Genomic DNA, 24,474 nt, shown 5'->3' with positions numbered 1-24,474 from the left:
AGTGAGGAAATCTTCATCCGGTCCCCACTTCTCTCCCAGACTGTTTGAGGGTTACGACTTGGTCTTAGGGTAAATGTTAGAGTAAGTGGCCAGGGAATGCATTATGTCAATGAATGTCCTCACAAAGATAGCCATGCAAACGTGTGTGTGAGAGAGAAAGAGAGAGAGGGAGAGAGAGAGAGAGAGAGAGAGATGCTGTAATCCTCTGACTATAAACCCGAGAGCCCCAGCGAGGCAGCCTCAGTGTGAAGGATGAGAGATGAAGAGCTGCCAGCCTCCTTCCTGCTGATAACACACTCAGCATCCTTCGGTCTGACCAGCAGCGGCGTCCACAGAGAGAGATGACCGGTCCTCTCTCCCTCTGCTTCCTCCTGCTCTCTGCTCACGCCCTCGGTCCAACGGCTGGTGAGTACACGACCCAACGACGAGGAGGCTCTCTGCAACATCCCTGCACAGTTAGGCATGAGCCGGAGAGAAAAACTTTAGGGTGCCTTGTGCTGGTGCATGCATGTGTGTGTGCTCGCATGTTTAAATTAAAGGGCCATAACAAAACAAGAATGAAATAAATGACTTGTAGCAATCAGTCACATTGTCAGGTATTTTATGTTGCTGCATGATCCAGGTTTACTGTGTGGCAGTGGAGTTTGATCATTTAATTAACCGTGCATGATTGTAGCTCTGCCTTGAAGCAGGAAATAATTACAATCCTGAGCTATTTGCTGTTTTATTTTGATTCAACTTGAAGTTTTTAAAGGCCACATTCCCAAATAATAAATCTGCACTTAATCACATTATAACCAGCTGATTGGACGTGCAGTGAGCAGCTCCTCAAAAATGTGCTTACATTAGATGATTTTGCAGGATTTAGATATTAACCAAGCAACCACGACCCTTCTCTGACCTGAACCATACATTGCGATAGTGTAGGAGGGACGGGGGGTTTTAGTGTAAGCATTAAAAAAGGTGACGTTGCATAACGCAGTCCAAGGTTTTCCAGAAATGCCTGAAATTCTCTAACAGGTCAATCTGTCTGAGGTGGAATAAAACCAGTGGAGGCAAAGAAAGTAAAAACTGCAAACAGGTTATGTCTGTGCTGGGAGATTTGCAGTAATTTGATTTGATTTGATTGCTTCATTGTCATTACACGTCAGCACAGCGGAATTAGACGTGCCGCATGTTAAAGCTGATTTTAAACTACATGTGAACGTAATTTAACATCATTAGAAATCCAGCAGCTGCTCTTTATTGTCACATCTGATCCAGACCAGGTGATGCGGCTCTCATCTTGTGGGTTAGACACGCTGCTGTTTGGAGATTTACCCCTGGCCCTTGGTGGAAAAAAATAAAAAAAATCCCTTTATCTAACCCTGACCCATATTGCTCAAGGTAATCTGTACTTTAATAATTAAACGTGGATGCCTGCCGGTACGCCCAGTACGAACCACGAAAGCACGTAGATGTTAATTGTAAAACAAAATTCACAGTTTTGTTTTTTTATTATCCGAGCTCTTTAGAGTGTCAGCGCCAGGGTTTGAATCATCTCTTCTCCTACTGCTAGAAACTACAGAACCGAATCACCCTGGATCCTCTCCAGCCAGGGTGACCTGTTCGTATATTTCCCACCCCAAATATTTACTAGTGAAACAAGCAGAACACATAAAATATATATATATATATTGCTAGTGAGTGGACAGAACCGTTCCCTTTGAAAAGAAAATACTGTAAATGCAGCCACCGGTCCATCTGCATCAACGCTGACATTAGTTCAACTTGGCACCTCCTCCAGTGCCCAAGGGTCAGCTGCAGGGTCATCATCCAGGAACCACCATTCACCAATGTTTCACCCCTTTGGTCCTGGAACATCTCCTGGTGGCGGGGCAGCTCCTGCAGCTGGTATCTGTTACCCCCTTGCAGCTGTTGTTGGGGTTAGCTGTTCCTCCCCCCAGCTCCTGTCCTTCCTCCTCAGCCAGAGCCAGAAGCTGCCTTTTTCAGCCTCCTCTGAAAGTTCCTTCGTAGCCTTCCTCAGCCTTCTCTCCCGTCTCTCTCCTGCGTCCCTCAAAAGGCGAGTGGTTGACAGTCCCACCCACAAAGCCTCGGCAGCCAACCTCCAGAGGGTTAGATGGTGGTCTTCCAGCCGGCCTCCTGGCACTCGGACGCTGGCTCTGAATACATGGCCTTCTTCCGCTCGAAGGCAGCCTCCATCTTCTCCATCTCCTCCATCTTCTCCTCCAATGGAACCGTAAGCTCGATGAGGTTTGCTACTCTTGCTCCCATGGACCACACAACAATGTCAGGGCGAAGACATGTGGTAGCAATCTCGGTGGGGAAACTGGAGCTGCCTATTGAGGTCAACCCTCATGTCCCACTCCTGTTCATTACACTAGTTGATCCACAGCCACATCATTTGTTCCAGTAGTTCTGTGAAGGTTCTCAGTCATCCAGGTCATGGCATATCTAAAAAACTTTAAAGAAAGACAACTGGACTTGTGGAGTTTCTTGAAGACAGAAAATCAGAAAATCACATGACTAGTGTCTGTGGACGCCTCAGAGAAGACAGCTGAGGAGCCCAGCAGCAAACTAGCAGCGGTTCATCAAGTGCATGTGGAAATGCTTCGCTAAAGATGAAGCCCATGCTACCGTGACATGCAATGCAATTAACAACTTCACCAAACGCCCTGCGGTTACAGAGAGAAGGAGGCTGCACATCAACAAGTTGTCAAAGTTATTAGACCTTTAGGCTTCAGAGAAATACCGCATTTTTTTTAACCCAGATGCTAACAACACGCTGTGGAATACTATTAAATGCTATTGATGGTGCTGAAGTGCTGCCTGTTTTTATACAGGCTATACATATCTGCAGCTCACAGTATGTAACACATGAGCTGTCTGTTCTCAGCATATGTATTCAGGTCAGGAATGTAGATTTGATTACTTTCTACTGTGTTTTTATTAGTGACGTCACCAGCGACTAGTCTTTCACCACTCAACAGTCGACTTTAAAAAATCTGAAGTCGTGCAATCCATAGTTAGCACATGAGCTTAGAGGTTAATCTGTGACTCTTTACATTTCTGTTTGTATTTACATTAAACATGTGACAGCAACCAGTGAGAGATGGCAGTAGATGTATTTTAAGATTTATCTGAACAGAAAGACAGAATACGTCCCTTCTTCAACATTTAGCTTGTTTTGTGCAGGTTATACATTATGAATACTGTTGGTTTGCTCATGATTGACTGCAGAATATTTATTTTTTCTCCAAAAGAGCTTTGGAAGATGAAAGGAATGTAATATAGTAGTCATCCTCCTTTAGAAGTTTGTCAGCGTCTTCGTCAGAATATGGATGTAGTTGCCCTGGATGTCGGACTGAGTGCAGTGATCAAAGACAGATATTAGCATGAGGTGAACCTCCCATATATCCTTTTCAAAGCAGCTTTTGTTTGGTGCCCAAGGCCCAGCATAGCAGCACCGTTTGGAGCGTTTTTATAGTCTGAGGTGGCGGCTGGTTGGTGTGTCTGAGCGTGGAGCCTTTTATCTGACAGCGGGGAAGGCTCTGTTCCTTCTAAACTTGAATGAATGTACAATGAGGACTCTGCCACGCCATCACAAGATATGCTTTATCTTTTCCAGCAAAGATAGGACAAGACAGAAAATATCAAATACTTCACGGCACGCAACCTTCTTTAAAGGATAAGCTCCCGAATTGTCCTTTTCTGTAGCCGTCCCAATAAAGTAGGCCAAAAGCAGCCGTAGTCCACAGCCAAACCCAAGCTGGGCAGGAACAGTGATATCACTTGTCAGTATCTCATTTCACTAACCTTAATCTCATTCTAAAATATGTTCCCCCTCAGTTATTGCTTTCTCGTGTTTACAGAGGACATTATGAGTCAGTTATCATGTCCAAGTGCTGTTTTTTTAAAAGAAAAAATCATTTTAGTGTTATTCTGATACGTGTTAATCTCTCTGCCACATTGTTTGTGTGTGTGTGTGTGTGTGTGTGTGTGTGTGTGTGTGGGGAGAGACCAGAGCTTGGCAAATTGCAGGCTTTTTGAATGAAAAGCCGCAGGGAGGATTAAGAGGAAAAACATGGGAAAAATAATCTGTAGCCAGGCTGACGTCATGCAGTACAGGCCAGAGCTGTGGAGGTGAGGCTGGCTGTGGGGAGAGAGGGCATCAGAGGACCTCCCGCGCTGCTGGTCTGCAAGGTGCCCTTTGGTACGCATCCAAATGGGGCTGTTCAACTCTAGACAGATCTAACCCTAACACCAGTCTCACAAAACCCACAATGATGTAGAGACTGTAGCATGGAGGTAGAAGATGCATGCATGAGAAAGTCAGTTTGGATTTTGCAAATTAAAAAAAATTCAAAGGTGAAATATCTCTTAAGTATGCCTGCACCATGTGAATTTACTCTTGTGCAACATTTTCACATAATGGAAATGGGACTGGAGCTGATCATATGCACGACTCACCCTCCAGGAACACACTTCCAACATCTCCTGTTGCTTTTTTAAATAAATATTTAGAAATAAATAGTCCTTATATTTTTTATGAATTTTTAGAAACTCTTTTAAATCATAGTTTTGTTGACTCCGAAGCAACACGGTTAGCATGTCTACAACTATGCCTCTTAAAAAACAGAATCCTAAAATGTCCTGCTAAGTGGTGAATACACCTAACAAAACAAATAAAAAAGAAAACTATGAGAGATTCATGAGCTGGTGGAGTGCAGAAATGCAGTGAGAAGGTAAAGAAGGACCTGCAGAAGAAGATGCTAAGGGGAATGCACCTTGCAGCTGGGGAGCTTTGTAACTACATCAGCAAGATCTGCCAGAGATATGGACAAATCTGTGTTCCTGTGCTGGAGACATAATGTTTGGGTTCAGGTGATCCTCGAAGTGCCCCAAGTCCCCTATCCTGATACAGAACAAAAAATGCATGCTAAATACAATCCAACGATTACAACCTTGGTGCCTTTTGGATTAAATTTTACTGTTTTCTGAACCTCTGGGCGCATCACACCAAGATCAGTTTACTGTACGAGCCATGTCTCATTGTTGTCTCTTTGGCAGGTTATCTAACCATTTCCATTGAGCCTCTTCCTCCTGTCATCATTGGAGACACGGTAACGCTCAAGTGCAACTTCCAAACGGATGGCAACCTCAGAGAGATCGTGTGGTTTCGGGTGAGCAATAGTGTTTGCACGTTCACAAGCTAGTGGCAACTTTTCAGACATTCAGACAACGTCTAATTGTACATATCCGACACATAACTGACTGTAGCCACTATTAGTTTAAACTGGTGTCATGTAGTGGTAGAAGAATCTGTAATACAACTGTTGGACAAGACTTCACAAAATGCTCAATTCAATAGCCAAGTGGACACAGTCTATAAGATAATTAACTGAACCATAATCTAGTGGCTAATTTCCCAGCGCTGGCAGCATACCTGCACAAGATGCATTTAGAAAGTGGGTTTGTATGGTTTGAGAAAGAGTTTAGATGGAAGACGTAGATGATATAGATGTAGAAATGGACGCACTCATAGCTCCTAGGTCAGATTTGGTTCTCTGAAGTTTGAGAAAGTCAGGGGTGTGGAGGGTAATGTCGGAGAGAGGCAGGGATAGACGGACGCATTAAATGACGATGAGGTTGGAGCACCTCAAGAAGCTGAAAAAGGCCAACACAGGAGCATAGATTCTAGGGTTAGTTCAAATGAGGGCAAAAAGTATCCTGAATGTAAGCGGCAGACTTTTAGAAGAAAGAGCAGGTTCTTGTTTTCGTAAGCCTTTGACGAGTATTAGCAGGTGGGAATGATAGCTTGTGGCTGGCTTGAAGAAGTTAATTCTTGATGAGTACCTCTGGATGGTGGAGGCGATTTTTAGATTTGAATGAGCCGGCGTGATGAGGTTTCAGATGGTCAAGATTTCTGCTAAGTGCAAATTAAAGGGATCTGCTGTTTTTTTACAACCTGGACCTTATTTCTGGCATAAAATACGATCATTTACTCACCCATTTAACTTTTGTGTAATTTGCAGTCCCTCGGGAGATATTTAGATCTGTGTATATCCGTATAGTGGGAGTGAGTGGGGCACCGAAACCCAGCCTCTAAATAACACATTTTCTGCCACGAAACTCGTTCATTTCACCAATATTTTGTCATCGTACGCTAGTCCGGAGTTACCCGTTATCATCATCCGGGGTCTGTAGATTGACCTACAGACTTCGGATGATGTCTTCTGACCTGGATGATGTCATCTCTGAGCGCCGCGCGCACCCGTGACGGTCGGCTTGTTTATGATGGTAACAGGTAACTCCAGACTCAATGGGGAATAGTCATAACAAAATATTGGTGAAATGAACGAGTTTTGCAGCAGATAATGTGTTATTTAGAGACTGCGTTTCGGTGCCCCAGTCACTCCCACTATATGGATATACGCAGATCTAAATATCTCCTGACTGACTACAAATTACATAAAAGTTATATGGGTGAGTAAACTGTGACAAAGTGGGTGAGAACCACACCATTTGTCCCATTTACCGTTTCTGCATAATCATGTTTGTTTAATATTTGTTTGCCAAATTCCACCTTTTTCTGTAACGTGCCTACACTTACTATCCCGGGTTTGTTTGTGTTTGCATTATATTTGGTTACAAATCATACTCCAACATTTCCATATAAAATCAGACTCGGAAGTTAAAATTTGTTTATTTCAAATGTGCATTATTTAAGTTAATTGTTGATTTACTAACCATACCCACCATGTGTTCCAGGGACAAAAGGAGGGAAATTTGGATTTCTTCCTGCTTTTAAGGTCTCAGTGACCTCATCACGGAGGATCACAGACAAAACCATCAATGGGGGTGTTTTGTAATGAGGTTATAGTTTATCTGTTCGTTTAAGATTAGGTAGAGATGGTAAAGAGCAATGGAAGTTAAAGGCCAACGGGAAGGTGCCTGTCTGTTTGTGCAAAAAGTATATTTGCAATTTGTCACTTACCTTTTCCATCCCGGAAAAGGTGGTCATACCTGCTTAATGGTATGCCCCAACATGGTGTCAGTCAAGTGCTAATGAACAGCACTATAAAAGCAGTTGCTTGTCAGCCCTCAAGAGAGAGAACAACCATGTCTGTGTAGTTGGGTGCGCGTTACGGTGCGTTAAGTTAAGTTAATCTAAGTTGCTATACGTTTAGTTTTATTCAGTTAAGCTTTGTTAACTTTAATTTTGTAAATTTTGTAGATATTCCTTTTTTTCCAGGATGTTTTGGTGACACCTGGGCTCGGAGAAATAAACACTTTTTTTTGGACTGGAACAATGTTTTGAGTCCGTCTCCTACTAATTCCTACCGCTCTGGCCAGGCTTCACCACATAAACGATCATATTTTATGCCAGAAATAAGGTCCAGGTTGTAAAAAACAGTAGTTCCCCTTTAAGCTGGTAGTTGGCAAAATTCACCTTAAAACTGGCCTAGTTAGTTAGGTTGGAAGGGGTACATGCCAGGAACAAGGATGTTAACGATCACGACTTATAGCTAATCATTTGAGAGGTTTGCCAGCCTTGGACTTGAGACAGAAATCAGTGGGGAATGAATGTTCAAATCTGAATCCAAGAGTCTGAGCTCTAAAGAGAGCAGTGAGACCATGAGTCAGCTATGTAGTTGCACTGCCTCGGGACATGAACTGGTTTTGGGTGAGTCTGCTGCAAATGAATCGCATAATTGCCGGAGAACGAGATCAACCTTTGTTCATGACCTCTTCTACAGCACTGTTGTCCAAGGGAATAAGTATGAACTTTCTATACCATTTGTTGGATGAAAATTTTCATAGACCTTCCTTATAAAAGGAGATGTCTGTACAAACAATCAATTAGTACTATTTTTTATGGTATGGTAAACTTACTAGAGCACAGGTGTCAAACTGACCCGTGAAAGGGCCGCTGTGGCTGCAGGTTTTCATTCCGACCATGCAGCAGCACACCTGACTTGGCTCAATCAATCAACTGAACTGCCTTCACGCAGTCATTTCAGGTGTCCTCTTGCCTGATTGGAACAAAAACTTGCCAGCTACACCCACTGCATGGGTGCTGCATGGTTGGAATGAAAACCTGCAGCCACAGCAGCCCTTTCACGGATCAGTTTGACACCCCTGTACTAGAGGATGTAAATCCTGTCTACGTGCTCCACATGTAGTAGCCATACTTAGTAATCTCAATGTGCATGTGTTTTTTGCAGGTAATTGAAGGAGGCAGTGCCAAGCAAAAGATTTTCACCTATGATGCCATGTACAACGTTAGCTACTCCCACATGGAGGCCAACCGCAGACGAGAGGACCTTGTCTACCAGTCAACAGTGCGGTATTACTGTACAAGTTTCTTAACTATATCCTTTCAGATACGGCCACAGATTTAGAGCCTAGGGGGGTTTCTCTAAGAATCTGAGAAATTAAGAAAAATTATAACTTTCTTTATTCTACTTTGTACACAAAAAGGCTTCCTGAGGTCCAGATGGAGAACGACGGCCTGTATGAGTGTCACGTTGGGGTCTACGATAAAGGCTCCAGAGACAAAGTGATTCTAGCCTCCGGTAGCATCGACCTTACTGTGATAGGTATGTACTCACTTTGACGTTATCTCAAGAATTTTAAGACCATATACGCAGATCAGGCATAACATTATGACCACCTTCCTAATAATGTGTAGGTCTCCCTTGTTGCCTCCAAAACAGTTGTGACTCATCACAGAATAGACATGGGCCTTCTAAGGTGTATATCCATGAGTCTTTAATCTTCTTTGCATTTTCTCTTCAGTACCTCCCAAATCTATCTCTGTGGTAGCAGCCAATAGCCCGGCACCATTCAGCCGCTACAAGGCCCAGAACTTCACTCTGGTTTGCATCGTTACCGGAGCAAAGCCAGCTCCTGTGGTGAGTTGGAGTGTTCTCACTGTTAATTAGTCTCAAAGGCCTCAGTCTCCACAATCAAATTTGCATCGCTTTATCACAGCATATGGTATTAAAGATAGGATCACGGCCCTCCATTTGTGATCACAGAAATCCTGATCCGGAGATTTTAAGCAGGCGCTTGAACTTTCATTTCAGTACGACGTTGGGAGGAGCACTGCTGGTTATGAAATATTAGCGCTCACAGGATCCTCGTGTGGTGCAGCCTGCAGCAGCTTGAAGTCTGAAATAATAATTTAAAAAAGGCGAAGTTATTTACAGCTTTAGTCTACAACCTCTTTAGTAAATGTATCGAGGATTAGAGGACAGCTGCATATTCAGCGAGATGAAGAGCAATATTCCATGTAATCGTGATTTCAATAGAATAACGCTTAATTCAATGTCGGCACAGTGGCGTGGTGGTTAGCGCTGACGCCTCACAGCAAGAAGGTTCTGGGTTCTAATCCATGAGCCGACTGGTTCCTTTCTGTGTGGCGTTTGTATGTTCTCCCTGTGTCTGCATGGGTTCTCTCCAGGTACTCCAGCTTCCTTCCACCATCCAAAGACATGCTGGTTAGGTTCGTTGGTGATTCTAAATTGGCTGTAGGTGTGAATGTGAATGGTTGATAGACTGGAGACCTGTCCAGGGTGTACCCCACCTCTCGCCCGATGATAGCTGGGATACGCTCCAGCACCCCCGCAACCTTCCAGAGGACAAGCGGCTACAGAAGATGAATGAATGAATAACACTTCATTTACTGATGTATTTTCACTACTTCACCCTATGTTCTGAGCCACAAACAGAATAAACATAGCGGCATCCAGCTGCAAGGTGCCCTCGGACATATCCATGACTGCAGCTGCATTAGTTTGGAATATGGGTTAGATCTAGAGATAGAGATTATGCAAGAGCCCAAAACATGCAGTATGCATTCAAGCTGATATATTAAAAATATAAGTTATAAATAGAAGCTCTGGGAGGAGGAAACCTTTTGCAGAACCAAGCTCGTACGGGGCCGACTTCTGCTTGAGGCCGGCCCAGATAGAGAGATAGAAAAAAGAAGGAGAGGAGATGAGAGGAGGAGGAAGAGGAGAGGGAGAGGAAAGCAGAAGCAATAAGCAGATAAATTCATACATTAATCTAGATTAAACATTCATGGATCATATAAAACATTACAAAATTACATGATACTGGGCGATGCTTGATATATGCAGGATTTATAAAGGATAAGCGCTTATAAAAAAAAGAAAGAGGCAGTATTCATAAACTGCTTGTCATTTTATATTATGCTTGCATTTTATATAACTGGTTATTATTGTTTGAATAGTTTGCATATTGTATAGAATACCTAGAGTTTTTGCCCCATGCCAACCACTGACTGTAGCGTCAGTACCTCTTGTGGAGGAGTCCAATTTATGTTCCTTATGGTTTTTTGTCCCTGCTTTTCAGGTGTACTTCAAGCGCGATGGTGAGCTCATTGATGTGGTGCCAACAGTTCACTCTTCCTCCCCGCCGGGAGACCAAAGCAAGGGCTCAGGTCAAGATAAAAGCCGGGCCGCGAGCCAAGCGGGGCTCCGGAGTTCCAAGGTTCTGCCTGGTCGAGACCTCGATGACACCAAAGTCCAGAAATCCCTGTCCCTGGTAGAACAAGAGGGGAAGCCAGCACGGCTTGACCAAGACGGCCCCGTCGGCCCCGAACAGGGCCAAGAGGAAGGGTCGGAGCTGAACACCGAGCCGACCAGTGAGGTGATCCCAGAGACGGTGGTGAGCCGGGAGTTCCCCCGTTGGGTCCAGAGCAGCGACCCGCTGTACTACTTCCAGCACAGGCAGCAGGCAATAGGGGACGGCACCATGGAGGTGAGAGCCTTGTTGACTTGGAGTCTCAACCCCCAACTGGACAATGAAGCCCTGTTCAGCTGTGAGGTCAACCACCCAGCTCTGTCCATGCCCATGCAGGCTGAAGTAACACTGGGTGAGTGACATGTAGACAGAACTCTATTTGAATCCATTTACTCAGATGATCTGGTTATAAGGTCAGGTGTTACTCTACTTACTAGTTTACTCCATTAAAAACCCTGTATCATAGATTAGTTTCTTCTGAATAAAGTGGTACAATGATTAACTGCACCATAGTCACCAGGGTTCACGTCCAACCTCCTACATACATTGGACATGCAACTGGATAAAGCATGCTGCATATACACAGATCAGCCACAACATTAAAACCATAAACATAACATAAACCATTTTGTGACAATTCAGTGTTCTGCTGGGAAACTTTTGGACCTGGCATTCATTGGTGTGGATGTTACTTAGACATGTAGCACCCACCTAGACCAGACCAGGCACCCCCACCCCATAGCAATGACACTCCTTGATGGCAGCAGCCATCCCCAGCAGGATGCAGCCTGACACAGACACACACACAGAAACACTTTAGGAACAACTAAAAAAAAAAAAAAACATGAAGAACAGCACAAGGTGTTGACCTGGCCTCCAAATTCACTAGATCCCAAACTGATCAAGTATCTGTGGGATGATCCACAGAGGCCCCTCCCCTCAACCCATAGGACCCAAAGTGGTTGGTTAGTTCAGGAGTAGGGGTTGTACAAACTAGTCAACTAGTCAGTTTGTCAACTTCAGTCCTGTGCCATGAGATGATTTAAGCATCATGTCGACTAGTCACTGGAGGACATTGACACCTCCTAGAAGACAGGTGAGGAATCCAGTGGGTCGTTGCAGCAAACTAGCAGCGGTTTATCAAGTTTGTGGAAATACTTCACTAAAGATGAAGCCCATTTTACTGTGACATGTCAGTCCTGAAATACAATTAAAGTACTACTGCAATGAGCGCTCATCTGAAAAGGCATCAGCAAATACCGCCCTTCTTGAGCCCGGCTACACTATCCTATCTTCCAACACTCTGTAGAGTACTATTAAATGCTATTGATGGTGCTGAGGTGCTGCCTGTTTTTATACAGGCTATACATATCTGCAACACACAGTATGAAGCACATGAGCTGTCTGTTCTCAGCATATGTATTCAGGTCAGGAATATAGATTTCATTACTTTCCACTGTGTTTTTATTAGTGACGTCATCAGAGACTCGTCTACTTTCATCATATAACAGTCTGCTTTAAAAAATCTGAAGTCGTGCAAAAATGCAGCTTGCAGAAGGGTGAGGGAAACAAGAAAGAAATCCATATTACTTCAAGCTCATTCAATACTTCGTAGTCTTGTGACCCAAAAGAGGCGTGATTGATAATAGTGACAAATCTGAAAAACCATTGGAGCCACATGAAGCTAAATAGACTGTATATACAAAATATTTGCAACAAGTGAAGTCAGACATATTGCCATTATTCCTAATACAGCTAGTGTGATGTATAACAGCTGTTGAGATTGAAACTTCAACACAGATTAATTTTTTTGGAGGATAAGCCAGTGAATTCATTAATTCAAACTGAGAACAATGAACAGTAAGTGGGTCATCCTAAGCCCTCAGCATAGTCGGTTGGTACAGCAGGTTCATCCCACAGTTCCACGAAAAGAAGGTTGTGCACGTGCTGAATGTTTTCCAGGTGAGCGTCCTGTGGTTTATCCAGGATCATGCGTACAGATTGAATGAGTAAATGTTGTCTTGTTCTCAGCTGCTCCCAGGGGACCTAAGCTGTCGGTCAGTCCCAGTAGGGCCACAGTGGGGGACATCGTGAAGATCACCGTACAAGGCTTCCAGCTAGGACCTCCTGCGGTGAGTTGCCAATCTGGGCAGCAGTTTGCTTCACGTCCTCTTTGTTCATCTTAGAAGCAGGAGCAATGTGAAACCCGGTGGCTTTAGCATCAGTGATCGATACAAACAAGGTCTAATCAAGCATTAAGCATTCAGTTACCAGGATTTATTCATATTGTTTAAGTTTCATTGAACAAAAGATTTGTAGATTTGTCCATTTACTTGGCCTTTATTTGCTTAAAGTCCCACTGCGATACAAAGACGACCCTTCCACTCTTTTCCCGCACATTTGTGTGTCTACAGAGCGAAGTCTTCCCTGAGCCCATGTTCACCTGGACCAGGGTCGGTGGCCATCTCCTGGACGGCAGAGAAGAGCACGACGGCAGGGAGCTCATCCTGGAGAGAGTCCCCGCCGAGCTCAACGGTTCCATGTTCCGATGCACGGCCCAGAATCCTCTGGGCTCCACGGACACCCACACCCGCCTCATCGTGTTCGGTGAATCTGTTCGTTCAGTTTGTTGCGTGAAGGTTGTCGGTCACGTAGGTCAAGGTGTAATACAAAAAAACGATAAAGAGAGGCAACTGGACTGAAGTTTGTTGAAGACGTTTCATCCAAGTAGCTTCAGTTCCGAAGTTCTGGTGGGGGGTTTGGGTTCTCTGAACAGGGGAGGTGGACTTAAAGAAAGACAGGTAAGTATCTAGCCACTAGTCATTTGAGTTTCTGATGGGTAACACCCAGATGTTCCTATTTAAAGACCTCCAGCAGTCTTTTAGAATTGAAGAAGCGACTCCGATGAAACGTCTTCAAGAAACTCCACAATTCCCGCTTCCTTTCTCTAGCGTCTTTGGATTTGTTATTTGTTCTGATCATTCCTTGCTTTTGTTTTTTCCAGAAAACCCAAGACAGAAAAAAGGAAAAAAGTACACAGGTACGATTCAGTGTACTATTCAGTTAAGACGGCTACAGACGTACCTACTGAGCCACGGGCGCACATCCGCCAGCTAAAAGTTGGCGACCCCGGGACTAAATTGTTTGATTGTAAACTATTACATGAAGTTGTAACCTCTGCGTACTGTCTTGTTTGTGTGCAGCCAACGACGAAGCACCTAGCCAACGCTCCCTGACGTTACTCTACCTGTTGCTGCTGCTGCGACTCACCTGCGAGTTGACGTGACCCGAAGCTCCGCCGCTCCTGAACAGACCGCCACCTACGTGTACCTGAGGCACCCGCACCCTGGTATTAGCCTAACCTTCACTCAGCACTGCTGGAACCTTCAAAGGAACCTTCAAAAGGTGCAGGAGGACTTCAACTGCGGGACAGATCCTGATACAGCATCATGCACAAGAACAAAGACCATGATGCTGTGCGCATGTTGTCACTTTGTGGGCAACTCTGCTAATGGGTTTCTCTTCTCAGATGGATTATAAATTTGCTAGCAACTGCACCATAATGACTGAAATCATGGGAATCTTAAAAATATTTACAGGGTTCAAGAATTGGTAGGGTGTAACGATAAGGGAGAAGGGTAACCCTGATTGTCTACATTCTTGCCAATCAGCAACTTGCTCTCATGCTAACATCAGACCATTTCCCTACAGTTGCCCAACAAAAATGGATACCATACATTTCTGGAGGGCAGACAGAACCATGTGGAAGTTACTTCATACCATAACACGTAACAGCAGCTCAGGTATGGGTCAGGGCTGTATGGGCACTGGTGCAAGAGTTTTAAAGTTAGTTAAGACCTTAGAAATCAACTCATTTGGGCAACAGCATTAAGAGCCATTTATTTCCTTCCTTGCATAAGACATCCAGAGGGGTTAGGTTTTGTTTGGTGCTCATCTCTGCTCTTTGTCCATGGAGAACTCTAATCAAACTCCCGTCAAAATGTAGAGTTTCTAGAACAAGTGGAAGTGTCTGTTATGTTGCCGGTACACCACAATGTGCAATATACCCGGCACTTCCGCTCGTCATCTTTCGTAAATATGCTGTAAATTGTGTAATTTTCATGCTTATGAGCTATATGAGCTGACCAGTTTCTCTTGTGCACAACATTTCATTAAACTGTCAACCCTGCGTTAATCCTGCACCTGACAAATAAACCTGAATCTGAATCCCGGGACCCAAAGTCTCCGGGCAGTACCTTATTTGGTACTGGTTGGACGTTTAACATGATTTAGGTTAAGGTTTGTTCATTCCAGCATCATGTACATAGATCCCTACATGCCCACTGTATATTATATATTACATTATACATCCTGTGTTAAGGATAGATGAGGCTGGGGAGGGGGATGTACCTTGGAGTGAATTATAAGTTTGTTGTAACTGTACAGTAATATGACTAGGTTGCTGTAAGACTTTTATGTAAGAGAGTTATAGTTATTTATTCCTTGACTTGAGAATCTGAGCCATTAAACATGGGCAGTGGTGTAATTGTTACCTGTGAATCATAACTTTACTACTAAGCTAGTTATAAAACATGTTAAGGCTTTGGAAGGCAATTTCAACACGTCGCTTCTACAAGTGATCGATAAACCCTTCCCATCACCCATGATGGCTCAATTCCCAGCTTAACTATCTATGAAAATGGACTGAATGATTTTGGGGACAGCCCATTGGGGACATGAGTGGCTCTGTGGACACAACTTAAAGGGGAATTACTGTTTTTTACAACCTGTACCTTGTTTCTAGCGTAAAATACGATCGTTTACTCACCCATATAACTTGAGTTATATAATACGGTCGTTTACTCACCCATATAATTTTTGTGTCATTTGCACTCGTTCAGGAGATATTTAGATCAGCGTATATCCATATAGCGGGAGTGACAGGGCACCGAGACGCAGCCTCTAAATAATTATCACATTAACTGCTGCGAAACTCGTTCATTTCAACAATATTTTGTTATGATACGCAACTGGACTGGAGTTACCTGTTATCATCATCCGGGTCTGTAGATTGACCTACAGACCCCAGATGATGTCTTCTGATCTTCTGACATCATCCAGGTCAGAAGACAGGGGCTGCGTCTCGGTGACCTGTCATACGGATATACGCTGATCTAATTATCTCCTGAACGAGTGCAAATGACACAAAAGTTATATGGGTGAGTAAACGACCGTATTTTATGCCAAAAATAAGGTCCAGGTTGTAAGAAACAGTAGTTCCCCTTTAAACACGCACACAAAGGTATTTAAAGTGAGTGCATGTCCTCACACGTTCTTTCACCACCATACTTCAACCGCCTCCATATAAATATCATTAAAGTTACGTCTTTGATGAACTCATTAAACACAAAGTCTGTTAATAAACATCCCACACAGTCAGTGCTGCAGTCTGGTGCTTTATTTGAAGCAGCGTCCATGTCAATGTTATCTGAATCGTAGAGCGAGTCCACCACCTCTCTCCGACATGTTAACACCACTGGCCTTCTCTTCTCTAACACACAACTCAAACTCACCACAAACAAAACCAGAGCTCGGATAATCGATAGGCAACTCTTCAGCATGTTGCGTTGTGTTCAGAGTGAAACTTTGTTAGACAACACTAGAAAGAGAGGTGAGCTGATTACAAAGGGCTGTTAAATAAAAGACACATCAAGTCTGGAAGTCTGTGATTGTAAAAGGCAGAGTAGACATAGACCGGCAGCTTCAATTTGTGAGTGAGGCAGGGGGGATGCATGTCCCTCCCCCCCTCCCCCGTCAGTGCAATTCATTCACCCCCATTCTATCTAATTGTCTCCTATACACAAAATGGGAGTTGTATATTCAGTGTGTCACAGTTCACAACATTAGCTCTTGGTGTTTTTCCCTCCATACTTCATAATTAATACAGTATTTACACTGTTTTTATCATCTTGGTATGTAGCTCTATTTACATTTCTGTCTATTCACAAGAATATATAGAACACCTGTGGGATGTGCCATGAGCGGTCACATAGCCACAGAGAACCAGTGTGTTAGCAGCTTCTTCCACACTGATGCAGTCAAACTAACGCTGCACTGCAGAAGTGTTTTAAATTAGTAAATGTGTGTTTTGTTACGTGTCTAAACCAAGTGCACAGACGCCTCGCTATTCCTCCGCGGCAGTTTGTCAAATGCAATAAAAACCAGTGGTCTAAGAAATGAGTGAAAACCATTGTCTTCTCAAGCTTTAAGAAAAGTCCTACAGACAACGCTTTAAAAAGCCGTCATCAGGATTCCAGCAGTAAACAGTCCTCGTCCTCACCGGAGGGCAGCATGAGCTGCTGCTCGTAGTACAGACTCTTGGCGTAGTTGATCTCTTGAGAGATCTTGACGGCGAGGCTCTCACTCTTCACATGGACCTGTGGAAAAGAGAGAGATGTTGGGATCACATAGGGATGAAGAAACCATCTGATATGATGGATGGTTTGATATGATGGATGGTCATCTAGCTAAGGCAGGTCCCTCCCCACCCACTCTACCTGTGGCTCAGCAGGTAGAGTGGGTTGTCCAGGAACCAGAGGGTTAGCGGGTTTGCCCCGCGATCCAATACCGATCTTTTGATATTCAGTATCGGGCAATCCGACATCCAATCCAATCTTAAATAAAAGTAAAGTTTCCTACCATGGAGATTCATAAAGACTTTTCTAATCTTCCTTGTATTCTCTTTGATCATTTGTGGGCTGTCAAAGCTAATGTAGCTAGGAGAGGGTCAGAGTCAAACCCTCACCCTGATGTCAACATTTAAGTACCTTCTTATTTTGGCAATTGTGTAATTAAGTGCACTGGCCCAATCAAAAGCAAATTCAATCAAAGCTTGGTGAGAATTACGACAGCAGGTGATCTGGATGTCGTTCAGTTCAGAGTTGTCAATGAAAACTCACCATGGGTTTCTGGTGGGAGGGGCCAGGAATGGCTACACCACTGCTGGAGTTCTCAGCCTTCTTGGTGAGCTGCACATACACCTTCCCATGATCCTTAGAGACCAGGCAGTGGTAAAGGTCGTCGTACTTGACCTCCAGGAAGATGGCCTCACGGTCCACATAGTCCCCCGGCTTCAGGAAGTACACGGCTTTGGAGGAGATGAGGACGCAGTAGCTGTCGATGGGCTCCACAGCGATGAAGCTGGTGTGGGGAATGGAAACAAAACTATGAGTCTGATGGAGCCGCAGATATTAAGGTGTTAATGACAATGAACCGAGCGAGACTCACAACTCAAAGTTGATGTTGTCAGTGAGGTGGAAGAGCTGCTCCTGACCGTCCGCCTGCGTGGCCGAGTATCGAGGCAGGAGACCCTGAGGTCCCTTACAGCAGCGAGGCTTCCTAACATGCTGCACACTGAGCCTAAGAACACAGCAGCAAAACTGAGGTCATTTTGACAGCCATTTCTGAATTAGTCTCAGTCTTCAGACAGAAATGAAAAGCCATTGCATCTTTGACATCTTTAATCCAGGTAATACACTCAACCCACCTGTGGTTACTGAGACTAGCCATGTCCCGAACCGTCTGCGCTGTCTCTGAGGCAAAGTCCAGGGCTCCAGCCACCGGTTTGGTCACAGTGCCGACGAGACCTTTACCGAGGCCAGAGAAGAAGCCGCTGACTCCACCTTCTGTCTTTACACCCTCCACCGTGGAAGTGATGATGCTGGTCATGCCTCCAATGATACCTGTTGGAGGACAAGCCAGCACAATCAGTGAGCAGTACTGACAACTGCAGAGTCCCAAGGATGAAGACACACACGTTTGTATGGCTGTCAATGTGAGGACATTCACTGACATAATGGTTTCCCTAGACCCTAACAATCTCAACAAAGTGCCTAACCTTAACCATTAGACCAATCCCAACTATAACCTTATTGTAACCTTTACCCTAAAAACAAGTTCAACTGTTAAAAAACCTTGTAAAGAAGTGAGGTCCGGTCAAAATGTCCTCACTTTGCACAAATATCCACACTTTACACAAATGTCCTCACTTCGTGGTGAAAATCGTAAGGTCCTCAGAAAGATAGCTGCACAAGATGACACAGATACACACATACACACACACACGTTTCTATCTTTGTGAGGACCTAACCATCCCAACTAAGTGCCTACCCCTTCACCTTAACCCCAACCATAACGTAACTGTAGCCTTTTTTAACAGGTTTTATGTCCCCAAAAGAACAACACGGCCCCACAATGTATTCAAGTATTCTGCAAGGGCTTGGCCTCCCCATAAGCTGATAAAAACAAGAACACACCCTTCTAATTGTTGTATCAGACAGGCTTTGTGTCCTTTCAAAAAAACAAAAAACAGAGTGTAGCTGCAGCTGATCCTTATTCCGCCCAACAGACTGATTTGAGTTCAGGCACATAATGTTCTTTACACATTCCTACAAATATAAGCCTGCATATACATAAATGAAAAGGCTTAGTATGGACCAGACAAATGTACCATGAGCTAGTCCGTGAATCCCTGCCACCAGGTGCTCTCCACTTGTGGCTCCGTGGTATCTGATGTACTCCCGCTCACTCTGGTGCCGGTTGTCCATGGTCTTCCCCAGGCCGTCCGATAAAGTGCCTGCAAACTGAAACACGAAAGGAAGACACATTAACACGTGTGCACTATAATAACAAGTTGAAAATAAATTTGTGGTGCTGTAAGAAACACAACAAGAGACAGGTGTGTTGCACGTACCTTGGCGGCAGAGTTGGACACACCATGGGTCACGTTGCGTATGAGGCCGCCCACGTTGCCATACTTGATGAGTTCAGAAACACCCTCGGTGACGTCGTTAACGAGGCCCATGGGATTCCCCAGGAAGTCCACAGAGCCCAGGATCTGAGCTGCCTGGCTGATGAGCTCCTGTAGACAGGAAACACAGACGTTTTGAGACGGCCTCTAAAACAAATACGTTCAAAGCAGCAGATCCAATAGACCTATGTGTCCCTCCTACCTCTCTGAAGTGCTTGAGGATATCGTTGATAATGATCTCCTGGGTCTCGTAAGGGTGCACTCTGGTGAACGGGTACATGTTGATGATGGCGTCTTCGAAGCGAATCAGAGGAAAGCCCAGAGTGCCTTTGAGAGCCTGCAGTGACAAACATCCATGTGAGACACGTCAAGACAGTCAAGACAAAGCAGTTGGTGAAGAATGAAGAGTCTCTGTCTTAAGCTTTGGTCAGTCAGCATAGTTGCACTATCAAAGGCGGCGCCACCACTTTGCATCGAATTAAGCAGACATGTTAAGTTACCTTGAGATCCGGAGGGAGCTTGTTAGAGGTGAAGACGCTCAGTTTGACCTGAGGGAGACTGATCTTCAAGTTCTCAAAATAGTAACGTTTGGGAGGTCCCGTGTCCTCGCTGGGCTTCTCGTGGACGTTTTCATCCAACTTCTCCAACTCTGCATTTAGTACAATTATGATTTATTTATCATTAATTTAGTTTCACTTTTAAGCAAACACAGCTTCGCACACACATAAATGATGACGTTCAACATCAGACGCACCAGCTTCTGACTGTCCATATCCAAAAAAGCTGAGCAGCTTGAGCAAGAGCTTCTCCTCGATGATGACGGTGAAGCGCTGGGCCGTGACCATGAGGTGCTGCGAACACATAACGGTTAATGCCGTAAGTCAAACATCCACTTCGTACAATTTCTAAATTACTGTCTGTCTGACTTAATTTTCCAGAATAAAGTACTTTCACATAGCAGACAGGTTTAGTTGTGTTATTTTGATTCTTCTTTGACAGCTTTGACGCCATTAAAACAGAAAAGGAAGTAGATGTTTTGACGCTACAGGGACGTGGTTTTGGTTTAAAGCAAAGACCTATCTTTGGAAGTTATTTTTCAGATCTGATCCTTTTAAAAGTGCCTGGATCCCCCCCGATACCGATCCCTAATCAGAGACCCAGGTTTGTATTTGAGGAATTACGGTGAATCCACAAAGAAACGCTTTGAGACACCCCAGTGACGCAACGACGCTCACCTTGAAGAGATCAGTGAGCATGAGGCTGCTGGGGACCTTGACCGAGTTGATCTGCAGGGCCGGACCCCCTTCGTTGACGCCGCTGTCAAACGAGCTCGGAGTTACACACAGCATCACGGGTTGGGTGGTTCCCAGCAGCTGGTTGTCCACCTGAGAAGGGCATGAAAGACGCAGCAGTTTAACAGCTATCTTCATTAAACTTTCCAGGATGCTACAGCTTTGCTTGGAAAAGAAAAGTTTCCCATTAAACATCTCATAGAGACCATTGAACTGCCTTTGCATGAAACAGCATTAAACAAATTTAATCTGATCCTTGCTGAATGTTCCTGTTGTTGCAGCTGTGATAGGGTTTACCTGGATGTTCTGAATGCTAAGCTCCAACACTTCATTGGCAGCTGTGCGGGTGAAGTGAACATCTATACCAGACAGAGTGGTGAAAACCAGCTCCTCAGGAACCTTGTTGACCAGAGACACACCCAGCCCCTCCTCTAAGTTCACCAACACCTGGACAAAAAGACAGCGGAGAGAGTATGAATCATGGATTTGGTAATTAGGAGTTTATTGTCAGACCAAGAGTGGTGCCTTCAAGATGCTGGATGAATTTGAGAGTAACTGGTACCTCCAGCTCCTGCTCTGGGTCCTTCTTCTTCACGTCCTCTTTGCTCTTGTCCTGTTCGCTGCTGGGGGACGTCCGCATCATTCTCCTCTGACTGAAGTCGCTGATCTGGAAACAACGGCAACTTGAACGGTCAATCAAATCCGCAATCACGTAGATGGCCGATTCACACGGGTTTATGATCACAGGCAACCTCTGTAATTTTTACAAATAACTAGAGGTCCTCAGGTAAAATTATTTCTGTGTGAATAGGACTGAAGGTGTCTTTTAACAGTTTAGATCAATGAGTAACTGTTATATTCAGAATACCAATCAACACAATCTGGTTAATTAAATAGACTTTTATAGAACCCACTGTATAGTCTGTGTTTTTAGTGTCCTTGTTTGGTTTTGATTCATCAAAAGTATTATCCCAGATCTGCTTTAAGTGTTAGAAGTCGTTCTTTACTGTTATTCTCACCTGCAGGACACGTGTTGGTCCATCTGGCAGGACCTGGACTGACAGCACCCCGGAGCCAGGTCTCATCTTCTGGTTAATGAACTGCTGCTCGGGTCCAGGCTCCTGCAGCCCTGAATCTGGGCCCAGCACCACCTCCGCTCCATCGTAGAGGCCTGTCACCCCACCCTTTACCTGAAGGGTACAAGTCATACATAAAAATTGAAAGAGAAAAGTAGTTCCTGTGACTCTAAATTATGAATTCATTTTCAAATTCTACGTCTACGAGACATTTCCGTGCGGCTTGGTGAACCTACCTGTACTACCAGCCGGGGAAGTCCACAGGTCAGCATGCCTGAGCTGAAGTGCCATGTCTGGGTGGTGCTGCGGCGAGAGTCCGGCCTCCTCAGCATCAGCGGTTCAAAGCTGGGAGACAGAGAGTTAGAAACACCTCTGACAATCAAGTCTTCTGTAGACGTGTTCATGTATGAGCTCCGTACAAAGTCCAGGAGATCGGGTCCAGACATTGGACTCGTCTGCATTTGGACGGAGCAGCTACACTTTGCATTTTAGGTGGGCTGGAATATTTTACATCAAGGCTGATGTTAGAGATGATCTGTGCATCACTTACATATGAACTCAGCCTGATGTTAGACAAACCCTTTTGGGATTTGTATTCCACACATACAGCTACTCACAGCGTTTCATGATACATCTGTTGTGCTGCACAGTACAAACCTGTTGTCACTAACAGCCGCAAGCCCCGCGATGTCCAAGACCAGAGAGGAGTCCAGCGGGCGAGGCTGGGTGGGCTTGCTCTGTGGCGGAGAGGAGCCTTCATGACAAAGCATGCCAGTCCCGGTCATCCTCCACAGCTGAGAGCGCTTCCCTGGCTCCTGCACAGCAAAAAAAACATCAGGAAGGAGTTAGATATTCAGTTTCACAATCAGCCAAACGACAACAACACGCTGAGTTTGAAAGAAGAGAAAAGTTTCCTCCTCCTTGATGAATGTCTAGGGGAGGACATTTAGTTTATTTCAGATCAGATCTGGACTCGGACCGGGCGGATAAAAAGAACTTCCCATCTTCTAGCATATAAAATACTACGTGCTACGTACAAACAAAAACAAACAGCTAAGGTTTCTCCAACTTCTGTCACCTAAACCACCCTTAGATTAGTTTTCTTTTGTTTATTTAACCATGACAACAGTACCTTTTTCTTCAGGATGACTCTGAGAGTCTTGGTGTCCACGTCGAGGACCAGTTCAGCACAGCTCAGCAGCTTCTTCCCCCCGGGTCTCCTCTCCACATTCCTGCAAACACCGAATGATACGGTTAGCTTTTATGACTTCAACCGGGACAGATGTTCATAACCGTGTTGTTTATAGTAAGCCATGCGTCCTTACACTGAGAACGTGTGTGTGGCTGCGATGTAGATGAAGTTTTCGTAGTAGAGTTTGTTGTACTCTCTGAAGAAGTTCATGTCGGCGGTGACCTCGGAGGATCCTGCTCCCTTCACGGTGAGTGTGATGTAGGGGGGCAGCGTGGGCTCGTCACAGGCGTAGTCCAGCACCGAGCTCGCCTTCACCTCGGTGTGCAGCCGGATATCAGCCACACTGTGCTGCCAGAACTGGATAGGCACCTGAAAAGATCCTGGTTTATTAGAAATGTATTACATCTGTTCTACTCTGTGTTCTACTTGGACCTTTCTTTGTAGATACACTAGATACAGATAGAGATCAGGGCATCGGCCTTTCTCCACTAACAGCTTACGTTACTGAAGCTGTCACAGCAGAGACTCACCTCGGAGATGTTGTCGATGCGGAAGGGTGGAGGCAGCTGGTCCGTGTCAGTGAAGGAGATCTGGTAGGTGGCTCCCTTCAGGGTGATCTCTGTCCGCAGGAAGAAGCAGTTCCCCAGTGTGTCCCTGTTGAAACCAATATCCAATTAAAACACACTAATAAAACATCACAATATTCACGTTGAGGTCGACTCAATGATCCATGTAATAAAACATGAGTAACATCTCCCGAGGCCGGACAGTGCACCAGTAAACGTGGCTCACCTCATGTTTACGTGAAAGGACTTGGGTTTGTTAACCTCGAAGCCTCCAGACCATGTGCAGTTGGCGTTGTCCATGAGGCGCACACACAGCAGCTGGTCGTAGTCATTTCGAGGCCAGTGGAAGACGACGCTGGAGCCCGGCAGGGTGGAGATGTAACCCTCAGGGTTAACCGTGCCCTAGGACACATGTATCTTGTCAATAGCTCATTCCCAGCAAAGGTTAATCAATCTAAACCCAAAGATTTATGAACTAGCATTTGCATCCTGACAGCAGAGATGCAGACAGGAAATAGGGAGGGAAAGACAGAGGGGTAACAAGGTCCCTGCCTCAGTCTGAACTGGAGATTCATTTCTGTTTTTTTTATTCTCACCTTTCCTCTTGCAAACTCTCTCTGGGCGAAGGCCAGTTTTTGTTTAGAGCGGTTGTCCAGCAGGTAGCGGGGTGCGAACGTCACGATGTGAGTGTCCCTGTAGCGTCCCTTTCCTTTGCGCACGCTAATACCTGCGTTGATAAGACAGGGAACAGTGAGAGACTTCTTCTGCCGACAAACACGTTTGTTTTAGCTTTAGAGTTGTTTACGCCAACTCGCCTATGTTGTAGATGAGACCAGGCCTGTTCCCGTGCTGGATCACCTTCACGGCCCTGACTCCACTACCTCCATCCAGGGAGAACCCTTGGCACCAGCCTGGAACTCCGTCTGGGTGGATGCCTTTTCCGATCCGCATTGTACACCTGGGATAAAGATAGAAGACCTTGCTT

General features: G+C 44.9%; 2 protein-coding genes across 5 annotated transcripts in view; one reads left to right on the top strand and one right to left on the bottom strand.

Moving 5' to 3' along the window:
- The first annotated feature begins 285 nt into the window (after nucleotides 1–285).
- LOC311494473 (immunoglobulin superfamily member 21-like) lies at nucleotides 286–14,920 on the top strand. Its single transcript, XM_084553537.1, has 10 exons — nucleotides 286–405; nucleotides 5,071–5,183; nucleotides 8,229–8,350; nucleotides 8,485–8,603; nucleotides 8,803–8,918; nucleotides 10,384–10,906; nucleotides 12,586–12,686; nucleotides 12,969–13,161; nucleotides 13,559–13,594; nucleotides 13,758–14,920. The coding sequence occupies exons 1-10, from the start codon at nucleotides 342–344 to the stop codon at nucleotides 13,838–13,840; spliced, it is 1,470 nt and encodes a 489-aa protein (XP_084409663.1). The 5' UTR covers nucleotides 286–341; the 3' UTR covers nucleotides 13,841–14,920.
- A 1,077-nt stretch (nucleotides 14,921–15,997) lies between these two features.
- vps13d (vacuolar protein sorting 13 homolog D) overlaps nucleotides 15,998–24,474 on the bottom strand; it is a 40,028-nt gene continuing 31,551 nt past the window's right edge. For all 4 annotated transcript variants that reach the window (XM_084553003.1, XM_084553000.1, XM_084553001.1 and 1 more), the window contains 21 exons: nucleotides 24,305–24,447; nucleotides 24,086–24,216; nucleotides 23,716–23,891; nucleotides 23,454–23,577; nucleotides 23,057–23,292; nucleotides 22,864–22,963; nucleotides 22,389–22,546; nucleotides 21,968–22,076; nucleotides 21,675–21,845; nucleotides 21,218–21,322; nucleotides 20,953–21,102; nucleotides 20,599–20,748; nucleotides 20,118–20,214; nucleotides 19,864–20,012; nucleotides 19,566–19,700; nucleotides 19,307–19,474; nucleotides 19,064–19,196; nucleotides 18,101–18,296; nucleotides 17,842–17,973; nucleotides 17,514–17,754; nucleotides 15,998–16,991 (listed from right to left, as the gene is read on the bottom strand). In XM_084553003.1, the coding sequence (XP_084409129.1) occupies nucleotides 16,860–16,991; nucleotides 17,514–17,754; nucleotides 17,842–17,973; nucleotides 18,101–18,296; nucleotides 19,064–19,196; nucleotides 19,307–19,474; nucleotides 19,566–19,700; nucleotides 19,864–20,012; nucleotides 20,118–20,214; nucleotides 20,599–20,748; nucleotides 20,953–21,102; nucleotides 21,218–21,322; nucleotides 21,675–21,845; nucleotides 21,968–22,076; nucleotides 22,389–22,546; nucleotides 22,864–22,963; nucleotides 23,057–23,292; nucleotides 23,454–23,577; nucleotides 23,716–23,891; nucleotides 24,086–24,216; nucleotides 24,305–24,447 (3,136 nt within the window). In that variant the 3' untranslated portion in view covers nucleotides 15,998–16,859. The remainder of the gene's footprint in view (nucleotides 16,992–17,513; nucleotides 17,755–17,841; nucleotides 17,974–18,100; nucleotides 18,297–19,063; nucleotides 19,197–19,306; nucleotides 19,475–19,565; nucleotides 19,701–19,863; nucleotides 20,013–20,117; nucleotides 20,215–20,598; nucleotides 20,749–20,952; nucleotides 21,103–21,217; nucleotides 21,323–21,674; nucleotides 21,846–21,967; nucleotides 22,077–22,388; nucleotides 22,547–22,863; nucleotides 22,964–23,056; nucleotides 23,293–23,453; nucleotides 23,578–23,715; nucleotides 23,892–24,085; nucleotides 24,217–24,304; nucleotides 24,448–24,474) is intronic.

This window comes from Chelon labrosus (assembly GCF_963514085.1).
Source record: "Chelon labrosus genome assembly, chromosome: 10".
Lineage (NCBI taxonomy): Eukaryota > Metazoa > Chordata > Actinopteri > Mugiliformes > Mugilidae > Chelon > Chelon labrosus.
Note: the sequence above shows the minus strand (reverse complement) of the source record. Positions and strands in the feature narration are given on the sequence as shown.

Coding starts and splice junctions, on each gene's coding strand:
- LOC311494473 (XM_084553537.1), top strand. CDS start 342: ATGACCGGTCCTCTCTCCCTCTGCTTCCTCCTGCTCTCTGCTCACGCC. Junction 12,687..12,968: donor TCCAGCTAGGACCTCCTGCG/GTGAGTTGCCAA, acceptor GTGTGTCTACAG/AGCGAAGTCTTCCCTGAGCC. Junction 13,595..13,757: donor AAAAGGAAAAAAGTACACAG/GTACGATTCAGT, acceptor GTTTGTGTGCAG/CCAACGACGAAGCACCTAGC.